General features: G+C 39.0%; 1 protein-coding gene across 1 annotated transcript in view; it reads left to right on the forward strand.

Annotated features, from left to right (window-relative positions):
* GPATCH2L (G-patch domain containing 2 like) overlaps positions 1–16,470 on the forward strand; it is a 56,898-nt gene that overhangs the window by 13,408 nt on the left and 27,020 nt on the right. The window contains exons 3-8 of the mRNA XM_082618547.1: positions 2,855–2,919; positions 7,339–7,515; positions 9,078–9,157; positions 12,184–12,251; positions 13,147–13,186; positions 15,202–15,287. Of these exons, the coding sequence (XP_082474673.1) occupies positions 2,855–2,919; positions 7,339–7,515; positions 9,078–9,157; positions 12,184–12,251; positions 13,147–13,186; positions 15,202–15,287 (516 nt within the window). The remainder of the gene's footprint in view (positions 1–2,854; positions 2,920–7,338; positions 7,516–9,077; positions 9,158–12,183; positions 12,252–13,146; positions 13,187–15,201; positions 15,288–16,470) is intronic.

Consider the following 16,470-nt stretch of genomic DNA (forward strand, 5'->3'; position numbering starts at 1 on the left):
TTGAACACAGTCTTAAAATCCTGGTGATATTTCTGTGACATCATTGCCATTACTCTAATTAACTGTTTATAGAAAACTTACAAGTTTAGTCCAATCTCTTTAAAGAACAGTGAGTCTCTTTAAATACTGTTGACAGAAATAGAAAATGTACAGGGACAGGAAGGTTTTAGGTTACCAATACCTTTCTTGATCCAGCAGGTTTCTTTGCTCTTACTTTATTTAGAATATGAGGAGAGAATGGAATCCATGCAAAAAAGGATCAGAGAAGCAGTGTATCTTGTAGTGCTTACAGGTGGCTGGAAATGAATGAGGAGAAGAATCCATAGACTTCGTAATAAAGCAATGGTTCTAATTTCTTACTTGGAAATATTCAAATAGAGGAAATATTCAAATAAATAATTCAATAGACACTGCAGAGTAGACCTTGTAATACACTTACAGCAGAGATCAGCAAATTTCCTCTGTAAAAAGCCAGATAGTAAATATTTTGGGGCTTTGTGGGTGATTCGTTCTCTGTTGCAACTCCTCAACTCTGCAGTTGTAGTGTGAAAGAAGCCAGGATAGGTCAATGGATGAGCCTGGCTGTGTTCGAGTAAATCTTTATTTATGGTCACTGAAATTTGAATTTCGTGCATATCCATATGTCACAAAGTATTCCTCTTTTGATCACCCCCCCCCCCATGATTTAAAACTATAAAAGCTATTCTTAGCTCACAGGCTATACAAAAATGGTTGACAGGCGGCTGTTTGCTGATCCCTACATCTCAGTTACTGATATGTTAACCAAGAAAGCATGTAACACAGTGGTGGAGTAGAACGTCTGTCTTATGGCCTGATGTGCTTTTTAAGCCCTCCTTAATATCAAGAGGAACTAAAAAATATAAAATATGCTTTACCTTTGAGGCAAGATGAGAGAAATAAAGTAGTTGATATGAGAGAATGTGTATTAAGACTCAATGGAGTTAGAGTTAGACCACTAATATTCCTAGGAATTTGCTAAAAACATAAAAACAACACCATAAAGTTCAGCAGGCACAGTTCCTTGGACTCAGAAGTAGGAAGAATACAGTACCCAGTGAGGATGTCTTCCAGATTTAACTGCAGAGCTCTTTGAAGATTCTAAATCCATCAGAATCCAGCGGTATAGTTTTGTGAGACATTTCTTATAATGACATCTGAGAATGTTCCCACTTATAAGTATAGAGGAAAATAAAATGAAAGAACCTTTAAAGAAATCAGGTATGTTTTGTTGGCTCTTGCTGAGACAAATTTCTTGGATCTGTTACCCAGAGACAAGCTTAAGTGAGGAAACATTGCTACTTAATTTAACCGGCATTTTTAGGATTTAGTATTGGCAAGATATTTGGAAATGTTGCAAAATACAAAATATTTTCAGATATTTGATCCAGAAATGTAGACTGGGATTTGCCAAGCCTATTCTTTATGCAGCATGGTGAGAATGCTGCTTCTGTCTTCTAGAGCACGTGAACAAAATTGACTAGCTTAGAAGGAAACATCCCAATCAAGGAAATCGCTAATATTGTAAAGAATAGAGAAATTTTTCTTGAACCAGATAAGTCAAATTTGATGATTAGGTGGGAGAAATGCAGCATCAGAAGAGGCAGAATCAATTGTTGGAAGTAGCTCAAAATGAAGCTGCCTTGGACAGAATTCTATGGGGCAAAAGTTTTATTTCCGTTTATTTTTTTTCATGCATATAAACAAGATGGGTTGATGGATGGATAGATGGAGAGACGTGTGATAAAGGAAATAGAGCACTATGCTAATTGTGGAATTTACGTGGGGGGTATATGATGGTTTACTCTACAATTTTTTTTTAATATTTATTTATTTATTTGGCTGTGCTGCATTTTAGTTGTGGCATGTGGGATCTTCGTTGCCGAGTATGCGATCTTTAGTTGCGGCATGTGGGATCTAGTTCCCTGACCAGGAATCGAACCTGGGCCCCCTGCATTGGGAGTGCAGAGTCTTAACTACTGGACCACCAGGGAAGTCCCTAAAAGTTTTATTTCAATGAGTTCAAATGGAATTTGTTTTTTTATTTTTAACCTCCTTTTTTGAAAATGAATTTTGCTGTATCCATTTGCTATCAAGAGAGACATTAATTTTAGAAAATACAACTTTTGTCATACTGATTTTTTTTCTGTTCATGGATTTTTGTTTGCTGCTTTATAAATGGGAAAACTTGAAAGATGCTGGATTTCTTAAAGTTGCATGGCTTCATATGAAACAGATAGTAAACAATATTTTAAAATAAAATTGGTTGGTAAATTTGTGTTGTTTGATATACCAAAGCAGGTTGAGAATTACTTCTGTGAGCCTTAATAAATAACTTTCTAATGCTAAACTAACAAAGTGACTTGAGATCTTTTAAAAGTACTTTAGGGGCTTCCCTGGTGGCGCAGTGGTTGAGAGTCCGCCTGCCGATGCAGGGGACACGGGTTCGTGCCCTGGTCCCGGAAGATCCCACATGCTGCGGAGCGGCTGGGCCCATGAGCCATGGCCGCTGAGCCTGCGCGTCCGGAGCCTGTGCTCCGCAATGGGAGAGGCCACAGCAGTGAGAGGCCCGCGTACCTCAAAAAAAAAAAAAAGTACTTTAAAATATAAGTTAAAGTTTTACAGTTCTCCTCTTTTCACATTTCTTTTGTTTTCGGGGAAAATAAACTTACCCCTGTGACTTAACTATGAAATTTACATTTCTGATTGGCTAATGAGCTAGAGTGAAATTAGGGAAACTTGGAATCTTTCGATTTGAAAACCAGAAGACATAATGGACACTGCTTTGTTTTTGACTGGAGCTGATGTATTCTCTCGTGTTTTACTCTTTTTTCAGTGAAACCAGCAGTGTGTGTAGCAGCAGTGACGCAGGGCTCTTTACCAACGATGAAGGACGGCAAGGTAATCTTGACTCCAGCTTTGGGACATTGGTTCAGTGTTTCTGGGAAGATTCTAGTGGTTCTAGAAGTGCCTCACAGAGAATATGATGGTTGTCTATGAAAGTGTTTTTCAAACTTTAGGGCATAAAAGCCACGTGGGGGAACTGTTAAAACTGCAAGTTCCTGAGCTCCTGGAAATCAAATTGGTCTAGAGTTGGCCCTTGGAATCTGCATTTTCCACAAGCACCTGTGGTGATTTTTGTGCAGGTAGTTCAGACTTTGAGAATCATTGATCCAGGGGGGTTATAGTGTCAAAGATGGAACTTTGGGAAGTTGCTTTTTATTAAAACCAAAAAATAACCTTATGTATTACTGGATGTTAAGACATTCTTATTTTCACATATGGAGGATTTATTTTTTTAACCTTACTTATAAGCGGCCATAGTGTTCTCGGTGAATATATTGTAGAAATTCTTTCTGAAGTTTAGTAGAGAGCACTGTGAATAAGGCTGGTGTATGTTAATTATCAGTTTTTTATTTTTACTATTTAAACAGTAATTTGATCCTGTCCTGTACACTTGCTTAGTGCCACAGTAAGTGTGTACTAATAAGAATTTCTTATAGCTCCTTTGGACTGTAGTTTTCTTAATCTAAATAAGGGGTTTGTAGATCTTCTGAAATCCAGTGATTTGTCTCCAAGGGTTAAGTGATTGAAGGACAGAGACACGGCTACATGTCTAGGTCGGTCCAGATAGGCTCCTTAGTAACTGAAGGGATCCCGGGACAGTGAGACTTAGGTTCCAAGTCCTAATTTTGGAGAGAGACGGTGGGGAGGTGTCTCACCCATGCCTCAAAGTTGTGGGCATAGATGGAGCTCTTGAGCTTCCTTCTATAATGGAGGCTGTTGGGAGTACATTTCTGTTCCTTTCTGATTCTGAGGGAGCTAGGTGTCATTAGAAGCTGTGTGTATATACTCCCCAGTGGGCTCTAGCTAGGGTCTTGATTCTCTTATCTCATACCAGGAAAGTCTGGTTGTCTTTCCATGAATGAACTGGAGCATACTTTCAGAATTACTTTTTCTTTGCTTTTACTACAGTATCCTAATGCATCTCTTAAAGGTTATGATGTGTATACAGAGGTGTAAGAGAGTGTGGACCTATTACAACCAATTAAGTTTTGGGCCTTTGGAAAGCCTTCCACTGATAAGGAATCCGTGGTATATTATGGAAGGTTGTAGAATGTTTTATAGCCCCAGCTTTCCCTTTGTTTCTGCCTCAACTTCACACATTTTGGTGATATTTAGATACTTAGAGTTCTCAGCACAAAGCTATGTTACTTTCTGCTTCTATGTCTTTGTTTATGTTGGTCTCTCTGCCTGAAATCTCATCTTCACCTTTCCTTGAATGGCTGGTCATCCTCCAAGACAGTTCTCATTTTGCTCCTCTGGGGCGTATCTATGGACTACATCTGTGAGTTTTCTTACTCTCAATTTCTTGTTGGGTTTGGCCAATAGGAGGCAACAGCAGAAGTATGGAGGGAGGGAGGTGAAAGAGATTGGGTGTATTAGTCAAGTTTTGATTATGCTAATACTGCTTAACAGCCCCCAGATTTCAGTGGTTGACTACATTTATTTCTTGCTATGGGGCTGGGGGTTGGCTGTGGGTCAGCTGATCTTGCCTGGGCTCAGCCTGGCTCCAGGCTTCAAGTTAGGTTTGTATCTACTCATTGTTTTCTTATTCTGGGACCCAGGCTAAAGGAGCGATGGCTCTGTGTGGCATGGACTTCTTATGGCAGAGGACATAAATGCCAAGTGACCAAACCAGACCATGCATGAATATTTAAAGCTTTTGCTTGAATCACATCTGCTGGTGTTTTACTACCTAAAGCAAATCAGATGACTAAGCCCCATGTCTGTGTCCGTGGAATGAGGAAGTGTGCTCTGCCTCGAGGGGAAGGCTCTGTGGAATCCCAGGGCAAAGGAAAAGGGTGTGGGTGTATCATTCTATTATAGTGAGGTAATGAAGAGTTGGAAACAGTAGTGCAGTGTTGGATTAGAGCCGTCCCTGACTCCCTTTCCGTTGGACTGCTGGTTGGTAGGGGTTGTGTTCTCCTGCTGAAGGCTCCCTCTCCTCTTTGGGCCCTTCTCCTATAACCACAGTTCTCTCTCTGTGCTCTGGTAACCATTCTTTCCCCTTCTCCAGATCTAGGAATGGTAAAGACTCCCTGCTCTGCTGGCTCCGAATGCTTCAACATCCCTTTGGCTTCTCTTAGTACTGTCTATACCTTTGTAAATAATCACTTCACTAAAGTCTCAAATACCCCATTCAAATGTACATGTTTCCTAAAGGGATTCTGACTGATACACTTATTGTAGGCGTCATCTCCTAGAACCCTCAACTCTTCTTTCCCTGTACTTACTGCTTTCTTATCGCTTACCATTATTACACTGTTGTTTATAGATGCATGTCTTTTCCATTGAAGCTTTTCAAAGACAGGAATTTTTTTTTACTTGCTACCACAATAAGTAACACATTGCCTGGCATATAGTAAGCTCTTAATAAATAATTATTGGGGAACCCAGATAAGGGGAAAATTCTCCTTTTTCTCCCTCAAACAGAAGTGTACATAGAACCTCAAATTATAAAACAACTAAACTTATTTTGGTTAAAGCAAGATCCTAGAGGAGCAGGAGGTCTGGAGCCTGATCCACTCAGCCTCTTCCTTATTCTCTGGCAGCACTCTCTTGAGGAGCTCCTGCATCAGGCATCCTAGGGAACCCAGGTTGAAGACTACTGGTCTAGATGAGATCTCACAAGGTTCCTTCCAGTTCAGTGAGTCCCTTTCTGTATTATCAAAAATCTTGAGTGAATGCCTGAGAACCAAAAAAAAGAAAATTCCCGTATAGTCTGACATTTGTCATCAGAAAATACGATCTAGCTAAATAATACTATTTTAATAAATGGCCTGAGGAATGCTTATGAATAGGAAGGAATTAATATATTGACTTGCAGTGAAACTAATCATGGTTAATTCTGATGTCTATCTTTAATTCATCCTTGTACCTGGTTTGGTGAGATCTTTTAGAGTAGTGGTTCTCAAAGTATGGTCTCCAGACCAGTTTAGCATCACTAGGGAACTTATTAGAAATGAACATTTTTGGTCCTGTGTAGGCCAGAATTGGAAACTTTGGGGGTAGGGCCCAACAGTCTGTGTTCCAGCAACCCTTCCCAGTCCTTCTGATGCACACTAAAGGTTGAGAACCACTGTTTTAGAAAAACAGCCTGTTGATGGTGTGTTTTTATGAGGGAACACTTGGAGCAACTTCTTTAGTGGCTTCTTTCCCCTGTTAGAGATCTCTGCAGTGATTTAAGACTTACCATTCTCCTGGGTGTTAGTGGTCCATGAAACTGATACTTCATGAGATTAGCATGGCCTGAGCAGCTTCCTTGAGATCCAGTACCCATTAGAAAATGAATGCAATATGAACTCTTTAGATGTTCTAGTAATACTTTCCTTCATCCTTGCTGTTTTGAAAGGAGTGTGGGGTAGCAGACATAAAGTTACCCATCTTACCTTTTGTGGGCAGGAATAAGCTCTTTGGGAAATTGAGATGCTATCATCGTAGCCAGTAGAAAGAAGTTTGAACCAAGAGTCTGGGCTATATGGGTCTAGTCTTGACTTTGTCAATAATCAAAAGTATGGCCTTGGGCAAATAGTATAACTTCTTGACAAGCCTTGGGGGCTTATATTCTCTTTGTGGTTAGTTTTTTCCTGGTAGCTTGGATTGCTAGTGTCAAGATGATTTTGTGTCCCATTAATGAGGCATTAAGGAAGAAACAAGGTATGGATATACATTCTTTATTCACCTATTATGAGAAATACAAATATAGCAAGAAATTCTTCAGGAATAGCTAGTTTTGAATTGAGAAATGTTTGTGGGCTTTGAGCCTCGAAGTTCATTTTTACCACTTAAAATGGTACATGGGAGGCAGTTTATTTTTGTGTTAAAAGCTTTGGAGTTAGTCAGGCTTTGGGTTGAAGCCATGGCTTCATCATTTACTAACTTGACCTTGACTTCTCTGGGCTTTAGTTGCCTAATTGATAAGTTGGAGTTAGTGTAAGGTTTGGAAGAGATAACAAATTTACAGATTTTTAGCATAGATTCTGGTAGGTGGTAAGGGCTTAGTAAATGGTAGCTTTATTAGTTTTTACTATCAAAAGCAGTCCAGTGTACCACAGTATGACATTTATGTGGAACTAGTTTGATGTCCCAGTTTTCATCAAAATATGGATCAAGAAGAAGTATCAAAACAATTTTTTTGTATTTTGGCTTTATTTAAAAAGTATAATCAAACCTATAGCACTGAGAAGTCATCTTCCTATTTGGTTTTTCATAGAGCATGTTAAAATTCCAGCTTATGATAGGATCTCTTTACTTTAGGGGACGACGAGCAGAGTGATTGGTTCTATGAAGGAGAATGTGTCCCAGGATTCACTGTCCCTAATCTTCTGCCCAAGTGGGCTCCTGACCATTGCTCTGAAGTAGAGAGAATGGATTCTGGACTGGATAAACTTTCAGATTCCACGTTCCTTTTACCTTCTCGGCCAGCTCAAAGAGGTGAGTTCTGAGGAGACCAAAATATACTTCACACTTATATGATTCTTTCTGGGGAGAGTCTTCCCATGGCAAGCATACTCATGCCGGTAAGCATGCATTACCTATCTGAATTTTAGAACTAGTCCAGGGATTTTTCTAGAAGATTCAAGGGTGAGTCTCAAAGCTTGAGGTTCTCTCCATTTTTACCTAAATCAATCCATGGAGACTCTTGGAATATATATTAGCAGGGCGTTCCTTCAGCTGGCTGTTGCCATTTGGCCAGATTTAAGAAGCCTAGCAGCGTGTCACTGCTGCTTATCCTGCTGTGAAACTGATGGGCTACTGAGTGCTCAGTGGAAGCCTGAAGTAGTGGATCTTGGAAGAGAACAGATTTCAGTAACAACACTCACGTACAAGGTATAATGACATTTTAAAAATGGATGATTTAAAAATATTTAAAAAAATATTTTAATAATTCTATTATTGTGGACTGTAACACAAATACGTATCCTTTCCCTTTGCTTTCCATCAGTTATGATGTAGCAAAGTGAAATGGAAAGAGCCTAGGACGGGGAAGGAAATGTGGTGATACTCTGGGTAATACTGTCTGGTACTGCCTCTCTAGCTCTGTGACTGTGGCAGAGTCACTGCATTTCCTAGGGACATCAGGGTCATCACTTAGGATATTGTGACATTGAACAAAACTGTTTCAGAGGTTTCCTTTAGCTCTATAAATTTATGATGTGAGGATTCCCAGTAATCAATAATCAACCAGTTAGTCAGTTACCAAGTATATGTTGAGCATCTATTGGTGATCAGAATTACAATAGACCTATAAATTCCGATTCTGTAGCATTCCGTTGTGATAAATTTGGGTGATTGAAAGTCCTTCTCAAACCAGTTGGTTCTTGGTAATGATGCTTGGCTGAGGCACGTTGTTTGCTACCTTAAAACTTTCATAAACATTTCAGTGACCATTTCTAAAAGTTCTTTATGGACCACTTAAAGTATATACAAATAAGCAAGAATAGGAAGAAGAAACTTTAAATGGCCTATAATCCCACACCCGGAGTCACTGATAACATTTTGGTGTGGATTGTTCCAGTTGTCTCTTCTATGTGTAGAACATATACAGCAATTAGAAAAATGGGATTATATTATACATGCTATTTTTACCTATTTCATGAATTAGAATTCTTAAGATAATAGCTAACATTTAATTTGCAATTAGAAATTGTTGATAATACCTTATATTTGTGTAGTGTTTTCAGTTTATAAAGTACCTTCCATGTGCTGTTTCATTGAGCCTTCGAAACAGTCCTGTAAAAGAGGACTGAGCCAGTGATCATTCTTTTTTTATAGATGAGGATGCCTAGGTCAGAGGTAAATGACATGCCTAAGATCATACTACTGGTGACAAAGACATGGGAATAGTAAATCATTGGCAAATAGCCTAGCGATATTAGTTTAAGGGTCATTTTAGTAAGATCTTGGGGAGGAAGGCTTTTGGTGTACTAGAAGCATATCATTGCTAATGAATCTTCTGCATTCAGTTACTGAGGTCTTTCTTATTTTTTATTTAGGGTACCATGCTCGCTTTAATCGTCTGCCTGGAGCTGCAGCTCGATGCCTCAGAAAGGGGCGAAGAAGGCTTGTTGGGAAGGTGATAGCTGTCATTGTTTCCTAGGCTCACTGGGAAGATAATATTCACTCTAAGATTTGCGTACACTGTTGATAATCAAAGGTGCTGCCTGAGAACTCCCTGGGGTTAATTAAACCAGGTGTATTTTGCAAGTTCACAAGAGTGAACATTATCTAGGGCGTGAATGGATGCACACATAAAAGGTGAAGCTTGATGCATACAGAAGTTCTGACAAAGCGAACACTGTCATGACAGTGTCTGCTGTCTGTAAATCTACAGGCCTGATCTCTGTCTCTTCTACTCTTTTGATTAATCTTATATTATTATTATATAAGTTGAAATACTTTTGGCTTCTTTATGACTCCTCTTGAATTCATGAATGCTTCTTTTGTTCTAACTTTGGTCTTTTATTCTAGACTTCATTAAAAAAGAAAATAACTGGGGAAAAAAACCTGTTACCAAATTCCAGAAGCCCCTCCTTGGCCATGAGGGAGGGATATCTACCATTTACTCAGTTCTGCCTTCGCCAGGGACTGTGTTAGGCACTCAGTTCGCTTAATCCTCCCAAAAATCTTGTAAAAAAGGTGATATTCTCTTTAGAGGATGAGGAAAATGGGTTCAAAGATGTTAAGGAATGTCTGATGTTACCCAGATAGAAGTGGCAAAATATAGAAAAGTGAACCCAGGTCTACTTCTTTTTTATCTTTTTCAATTTCAATTTAATTAATTATTTTATTTATTTTTTACTCTGGCTTTGAGATTGAAAATAGGTTAAGGCTGGGGTTCCTACCCAGTCACAGAGGATTGTGGTGGACAAAGAATAAGGACAGGAGAGGCATTTTAGAGCATTAATGTGTTTGTTCACTCAGTAAGCATCTAGAGTGCCTGTGTGTGTCAGGCTGTATGCCCAGCCAGGTATGTAGTGGTCAGAGCCACGGTCTGCCTGCCCTCAGGGAGCTACTGTTTCATAGATTAATCAGGGAACTGTTTTCTGCAGAAGAAATGAGGCTGTTTATTTTCAGATGAATTCATATTCTTTTTATCTTTTTTTTTTTTTTTTTTTTTTTTTTGCGGTATGCAGGCCTCTCACTGTTGTGGCCTCTCCCGTTGCGGAGCGCAGGCTCAGCGGCCATGGCCCACGGGCCCAGCCGCTCCGTGGCATGTGGGATCTTCCCGGACCGGGGCATGAACCCGTGTCCCCTGCATCGGCAGGAGGCCTCTCAACCACTGCGCCACCAGGGAAGCCCCATATTCTTTTTATCTTTAAATTCAACTTCAACTCTCTAATTAGAAAGACATTTCCTTATTGGAAGAATGATACCTCTTCTTTTGGATTACTCATTTTATAGGCAATAAAATGCTGCATTTGCTATTCTGACAGCTTATTCTTATCAGGACAGCTAGCAGGGTAGGAGTACATGAGGGAGGCAGGAGATTGGGAGTGGGGCGCAGAGCGCTGGTTTGACTTTTTCTCTTCACTGGTTAGGCTTGACAGATGATGTTCTCCCTACCACCTGCCTTACTTTGTTTCAGCTCCTATAAAATAAGAGCCTTCCACTTCCATGGAGGTAAATCATTTCATCCTGGAGGCTCCCTTTAGCTTACATGGAAGGAAAGTAGGGCCTATTGGATGTGTCTTTAATGATTTCAAATGAATAGGATAATATTTACTTGTTTAATTCATCTTCATCACCTTAAAGGGATATTTGTCATTTCTACCAGAGGTCACTGTTCTGCCCCCCTTCTTCTCCCTCCCCCATCTCTCTTCTCTTTTTCTAAATTGTAATCATAAATAATGAGTTTCATTCACAGCTCCCTGCCAGCGAGCTGCTAATTACGCAAAGTACTGCTTGTAATTTACACAGTAATAAACTGTAAATTTAAACATTACGGCACTTTAAGTTAATAATTTTTCTGCTGTAACAAATAGCTCATTTTTCACCCATCTTTTCCCTTGGCCCCATTACCTTACCATGGCTTTGTCTATGACCAGGAGGCATAGGTGTAAGGAGTGAAGAATATGAAGAATACAGTATGTGAAACCTTTTCATTTAGCTCCAATCCCACCTGAAATCTGACCTCAAATTAATTTTTCTATAGCCAGTTCTGCTAAAACGTGTACCCTAATATTTAGGCTAATCCACACACATAGACGAATGCAGATAATAATGTTTGCTCAGAAACACATGTGTTTGAGTACCAGGCTTGACATTTTTGACATTCATGTCTATGACTTACGCTCTCTCATCTTAACACTTCCTCATACGCGCGTAACTCTTGCTCCTCTACTGTTGGCGCGCATCCCAAGGTTCTGTGATAGACGTTCACTGTAAGTGTACTCACGTTAAATGAAGGGTGAGTGTCTTCTGCCATTTTCCAGTTTTTTGGATATGATTAGTTTCTGAATTGCTTGTGGTGGTATGGATATGATTTCATATTACAATCTTGAGAACTGGACATTTAAGAAGCAATTTATACAGACTTCTATTTTTACTTTAGGACATGTTTAACAGGCAAAATACAGGGTGACGATTTTTGTAAGTTACAAAAGTCCTTTGACATGTATACATTTAGTTAGTAGATACTTAGGTGTTACCATTGAGGACTCAGTAAATATCCCATTATGAAGGCTCTTGAGGCTAAAATCATATGACTCTAGGGATATTGGTGTGCTGGCCTGTTAAAAATTGGCTGCTGTTGGATTTTTTTTTAAAGTGTTTCTATTTTGATACACTTTAATAACTCTAGGAGGTATTACTATATTAAAATACTGTATATAGTAAAAAGAAATGCTTATAATGACTTTTTTTTGATCACTAGAGAAAAATAAGTTTAGAATAACATGCAATACTTTAACAGTAGAATCCCACAAAAAGATGCTATTGGATTTTTTTTTTTTTTTTTTCTATTGGATTTTAAGATTGACATCTGACTTGTGCTTTGGGGTTGCTGGTATAATTATGGGAAAGCATGAGCTTGATGACAGATCATACTTACATATTTGTTTCTGTGGTTAGATGACACTGTTATCCTCTTGGCCTTTTCAGGAGTCCAGCATGAGTAATTTGGGGACTGAGAGGATAGGCCACCTCATTAGTGACCCTCGGCAGAAAGAGTAAGTCCGTATGTATTTACTGGCTGTCTTAGCCTTTTCCTTGAAGGAGGCAGAAGGGGAACGTTTTATGAAAGAACCTAAAAATTCGATTGTAGAGCTGAAAAAGAAGGTTTTAAAGATGGGTACTTTATAACAGTTACAATGGCTAACACCCTAAACTCACGAGAGGGGTTTTTTTTCCTTTCTAGACTAGTTTTTATTTCTTTGCTATTTATGTCTATAGGTGCTGCATTATAAAAGTAGCCTCCAATAGGGATATTATATTGTAAATTCATTTTTCTGTCTCTTAAAAATTTTTTTGTTCAAAATGGGTGATTGCCTCTGTATTCTCCTATACGGTCTTCCCATTTTTAGACCTCTAGGCAGAGAGAGATCTTTTTGTTCTACCTACTATGATAAGTGCCACTGGAAAGCCTATGTGTAGCTATAGGAAAATCATTCCACCCTTTCTTGTGACAGCCTTGTCCCCTAACATGGCTGGCTCTTTGGTGTCTCCACTACATGTCATGGTCAGTATCCAGTAGTTATACTCCTATACCCATCCAGCCTGGTTGAAGTTTTAATCTATAAAATAGGCAAGATGTGGTTTATGCCCTTGTTTAATTGGGGATCCTGTTCTCATTGCACAGCTGAGAGTGCGTGGGTGTCACACCACCACCTTGAGTTTTTTTAAGAGTGTCTAGTCTTCTGCATTCCATTAAAAGGCTTTTTACTTTGAAGAGTTATTTTCTGCAAAAAAGTTCATACACATTTAACATCTCTCTCCTTTTCTCCAACTCCATTTTTTCTCATTTCTTTGTCTTCATTAACCCAACATCTTTTTATCTTCTCTCTAATAATGTTCCTACCACTTCTTTTATTGTTTTCTTTCCTCTTATTCCCTCCCTCTCTTTAGTTTCTGGTTACCATCAGCTGGGAAAAGAGAACGAAATCAGGTGAGATTGCTTTTCTTTGTCATCTTTATTTTATCATTTGATTTCCTTTTCTTTAGAAAGAATAAAGCGTTGGCTTCTGATTTTCCTCACATTTCTGCTTGTGCACATGAGGTAAGGTTCTTGTGCCTTATGTTATTCTGATTTTCTTGGAGGACTGTCTTCCAAGAATATCTAGTATTCACTGATAAGAACTGTAGCTAATTCCCCTTTTTAGTTTCAACTTGTGACCTTCAGTTTATTACTTATAACACATATTTCATAGGAATGCAGTTGTCATTCTGGTTTTGAACTTTGCAGTAAGAAATCAGAATGCATCAGCATCCTGTGCTGAGAAGTACAATGTTGAATCCTAAACATATGAAGCAGAGGAAGGTAGAGCTACTTTGGGTAAAGTGGGGTCGAGGCCTAGAGCCTCTTACTCTTTTACCCTAGCTACCCCTGAGGGGGCCCTTGGCATGTCTAATCCTGTGTAGGGGTCATAACTTTAAAATTACTGACAGTGACGCTCAATATGTTCCTTTAACGTTTGAGGCTTTTGAGTTTTGCTGGGAGAGAGGTTGCTTCACCTTGATGATTAGTTGTAAAATAGATGAAGACTGATAGGTAAAAATTGTCAGGCTTTCTATCGCTCCATTGTTTTTTTGTTTTGTTTTGTTTTGTTTGACTGCTTATTAGCTTGTTAAGTTGATAAACATTTTAGACTTGGAACTTTCATCTTGAAGTTACTGTTTCAAAATGAACTAAAACAGTGGTACACCTAACTGGTGTGTATTTATATGACTTTAGATGGCTTGTGGATACAGAATTTTTACTTTAAGTTCCAATAATTTACTTTAGAAACATGTGATCATTCTATCAAACTTTTTATTTCATAGAAACATAGTAAGGACAAGGGTGAGTAAAAATAATTGATATGAAGAAAAATATTAAATAAGTAGTAGAGCAGGTGGTGGGCAGATAAAGAGAAAGTCATTAAGGTGGGATGTGAGAGATTGCAGTTTGAGGAGCACTAAGCTAGGGTATTAATTGTGTTTGCGTCAGAGGATCTAAAGGCAAAGAGACCTGTGATGATCACCTAGTCCAGATCTGTTATTTACAAATGAGGTTTAAGCTATTTGCCCAAACTCATACAACATTGGGACTGGAACCTCTAAGACAGAACAGTTGCTTAGTTTGTATACTTTTTAAGTCCTTTTGAAATTACCATTCAGTGTTCTTCTAGTATTGATATATATTTACTTCTCAAATTTTGGGGAAGGAGTACTTACTGTGGAAAAAATCCAAAGAAAGGTAGCCAACATAAAGTGAGGTACTTTTATTATAGTGTCCTAGTTGACCCTTACAGCCCCCTTTTGAGGTGAATAGGTGTTTTACAGATGAGAAACTGAAATTACTTGTTAAACCGCAAGTAATATTTTATGTAGCCCTCACAATAATCCCGTAAAATAGGTAAGACAGATAGTGATACATCTATTTTACAGATGAGGAGAGTAAAGGTCAAAAAGATTTTGTGGCTTTTAATACATGGCAACTCAGTTGTAGGCTGGAACTAAACGTTGGGTATTTTAATTCTTAATCTAGTTCTGTTTCCACTACACTGCTGCTGGTATGTGCTAACCAGTTATTCACTGGAAACATCTGCCAGGATAAGTAAATGAAAAGGTAATTTCATGCTAGTATTCTTGGGAACAAGGGCTGATAATCAGTAGGCATAAGTTCCCTTTATGTCAGTTAGAAAGTACTATCTTTTGCCATTTAAGTAATTATTGTGTATCAGAAGTTTTTGAAAAATTATTGCTTACCAAGGAATAGTCTGTTTTTTGAGGCGTGCTAGATCAGTTATGCTACATTCGTGGGTACACTGTTGAATATGCACAACTTTATTGACTGGTGTCTGTGTTATGGCAAGAGAGTTGAACAGTCAAAGGGCAAAAGTAAGCAAGTAGCAGGTAGCCCTTTAGGATCAGGTCTGTTTCATATAAGCCATACTGAAATAATCTCATTTATTCCTGCAGTTTAATCCTCTTTCTCCCCTTTACTCCCTGGATGTTCTTGCTGATGCTTCTCACCGAAGATGCTCACCAGCACACTGCTCTGCCAGGTAATTGTCTTCGAGTGACTTCTTTTCTCGATGATACTATTTCCTTTTTATAACACTTTGCAAACTAAAGTATGTTAGTGTATACTATTCAATTTGATCTTTTCAACAACCTTTTGAGGTCACTAGTTGTTTTATAGGTGCAGAAACTGAGGCAGAGTGTTGAAGTTCTTTCCTTTGGTCACATGGCTAGGATGTGATTTAAATCTCAACTTTGACCTAAGTTCTGGCTCCTATTCCGTATTTCTTCTGCTAGAAGCCCCATCCTCAAAGAACATTATTACTGGTCCTTGCCATGACCTGCAAAACCCTGCATGATCTGACTCCTGCCTTCATGTCCAGCCTCCTTTCATAGACTTTGTCCTCCTCATGGGGAAGAGATCCAGCTGTGCCAGGGAGCTCCATTTTGTTCTTCAAAAATTGCAACCCTTTCCTGCCGCTGAACCTTCACACGTGTTCCCTTTGCCTGGACTGCCATCTTAGAGCTCTTCCCACGATTGGCTCCTTCTCATCTCAGCTCAGGCCACCTCCTCAGGGAGGACCTCTCAGACCGCCCTGTCTAAAGGGGCCACCTGTGCCACTCGCCATTCATTATCTCTTTCCTTTAGAGCTTTAGTCACAGTCTGAAATGACTTTGCTTATTGTTTTTTTTTTCTTCCTACTTTCCCCCTGGTTTCTCATTAGAATATAAGCTTCTAGGTGCTGGGACCTTGTCTTGTTCCCTGATATGTCCCCAGTACCTAACACAGTGTCTGGCACTTACTGGGCATTCAGTATATATTTGTCAGAAAGAATCCTGCACCTGCATAGCAGAATGAAACCAGTGCCTCTAAATATATTCTCTTAAGTTGGGTGACATGCAAAGTAAATATGGTTTCAGTGATGGCATCCCCTAGCAGGTCTTTGTGCACAAGGAGCAACTAATAGGCTGAACCATAGAACTTGTATTACCTCTAGCAGCACAAACAATTTTTTTCCAAGGTTCTGATGATTTTTTTTTTCTGTTTTTCTTCCTTACACATTCTTAAGTGGATATGTTCGTAGATTTGGGGTGCAGGCTGCACAAAGAGATTATTCTTTCATGGATACAGTTAGAACTTTTGCTGTGGGCTGTAATAATAAACTCTGCACTATAACCTACTGCCTAGCCTTCTACTGGAAAGGTAGTATTTCAATAGGGAAAGTC

This window comes from Mesoplodon mirus (genome assembly GCF_964341445.2).
Source record: "Mesoplodon mirus genome assembly, chromosome: 4".
Lineage (NCBI taxonomy): Eukaryota > Metazoa > Chordata > Mammalia > Artiodactyla > Ziphiidae > Mesoplodon > Mesoplodon mirus.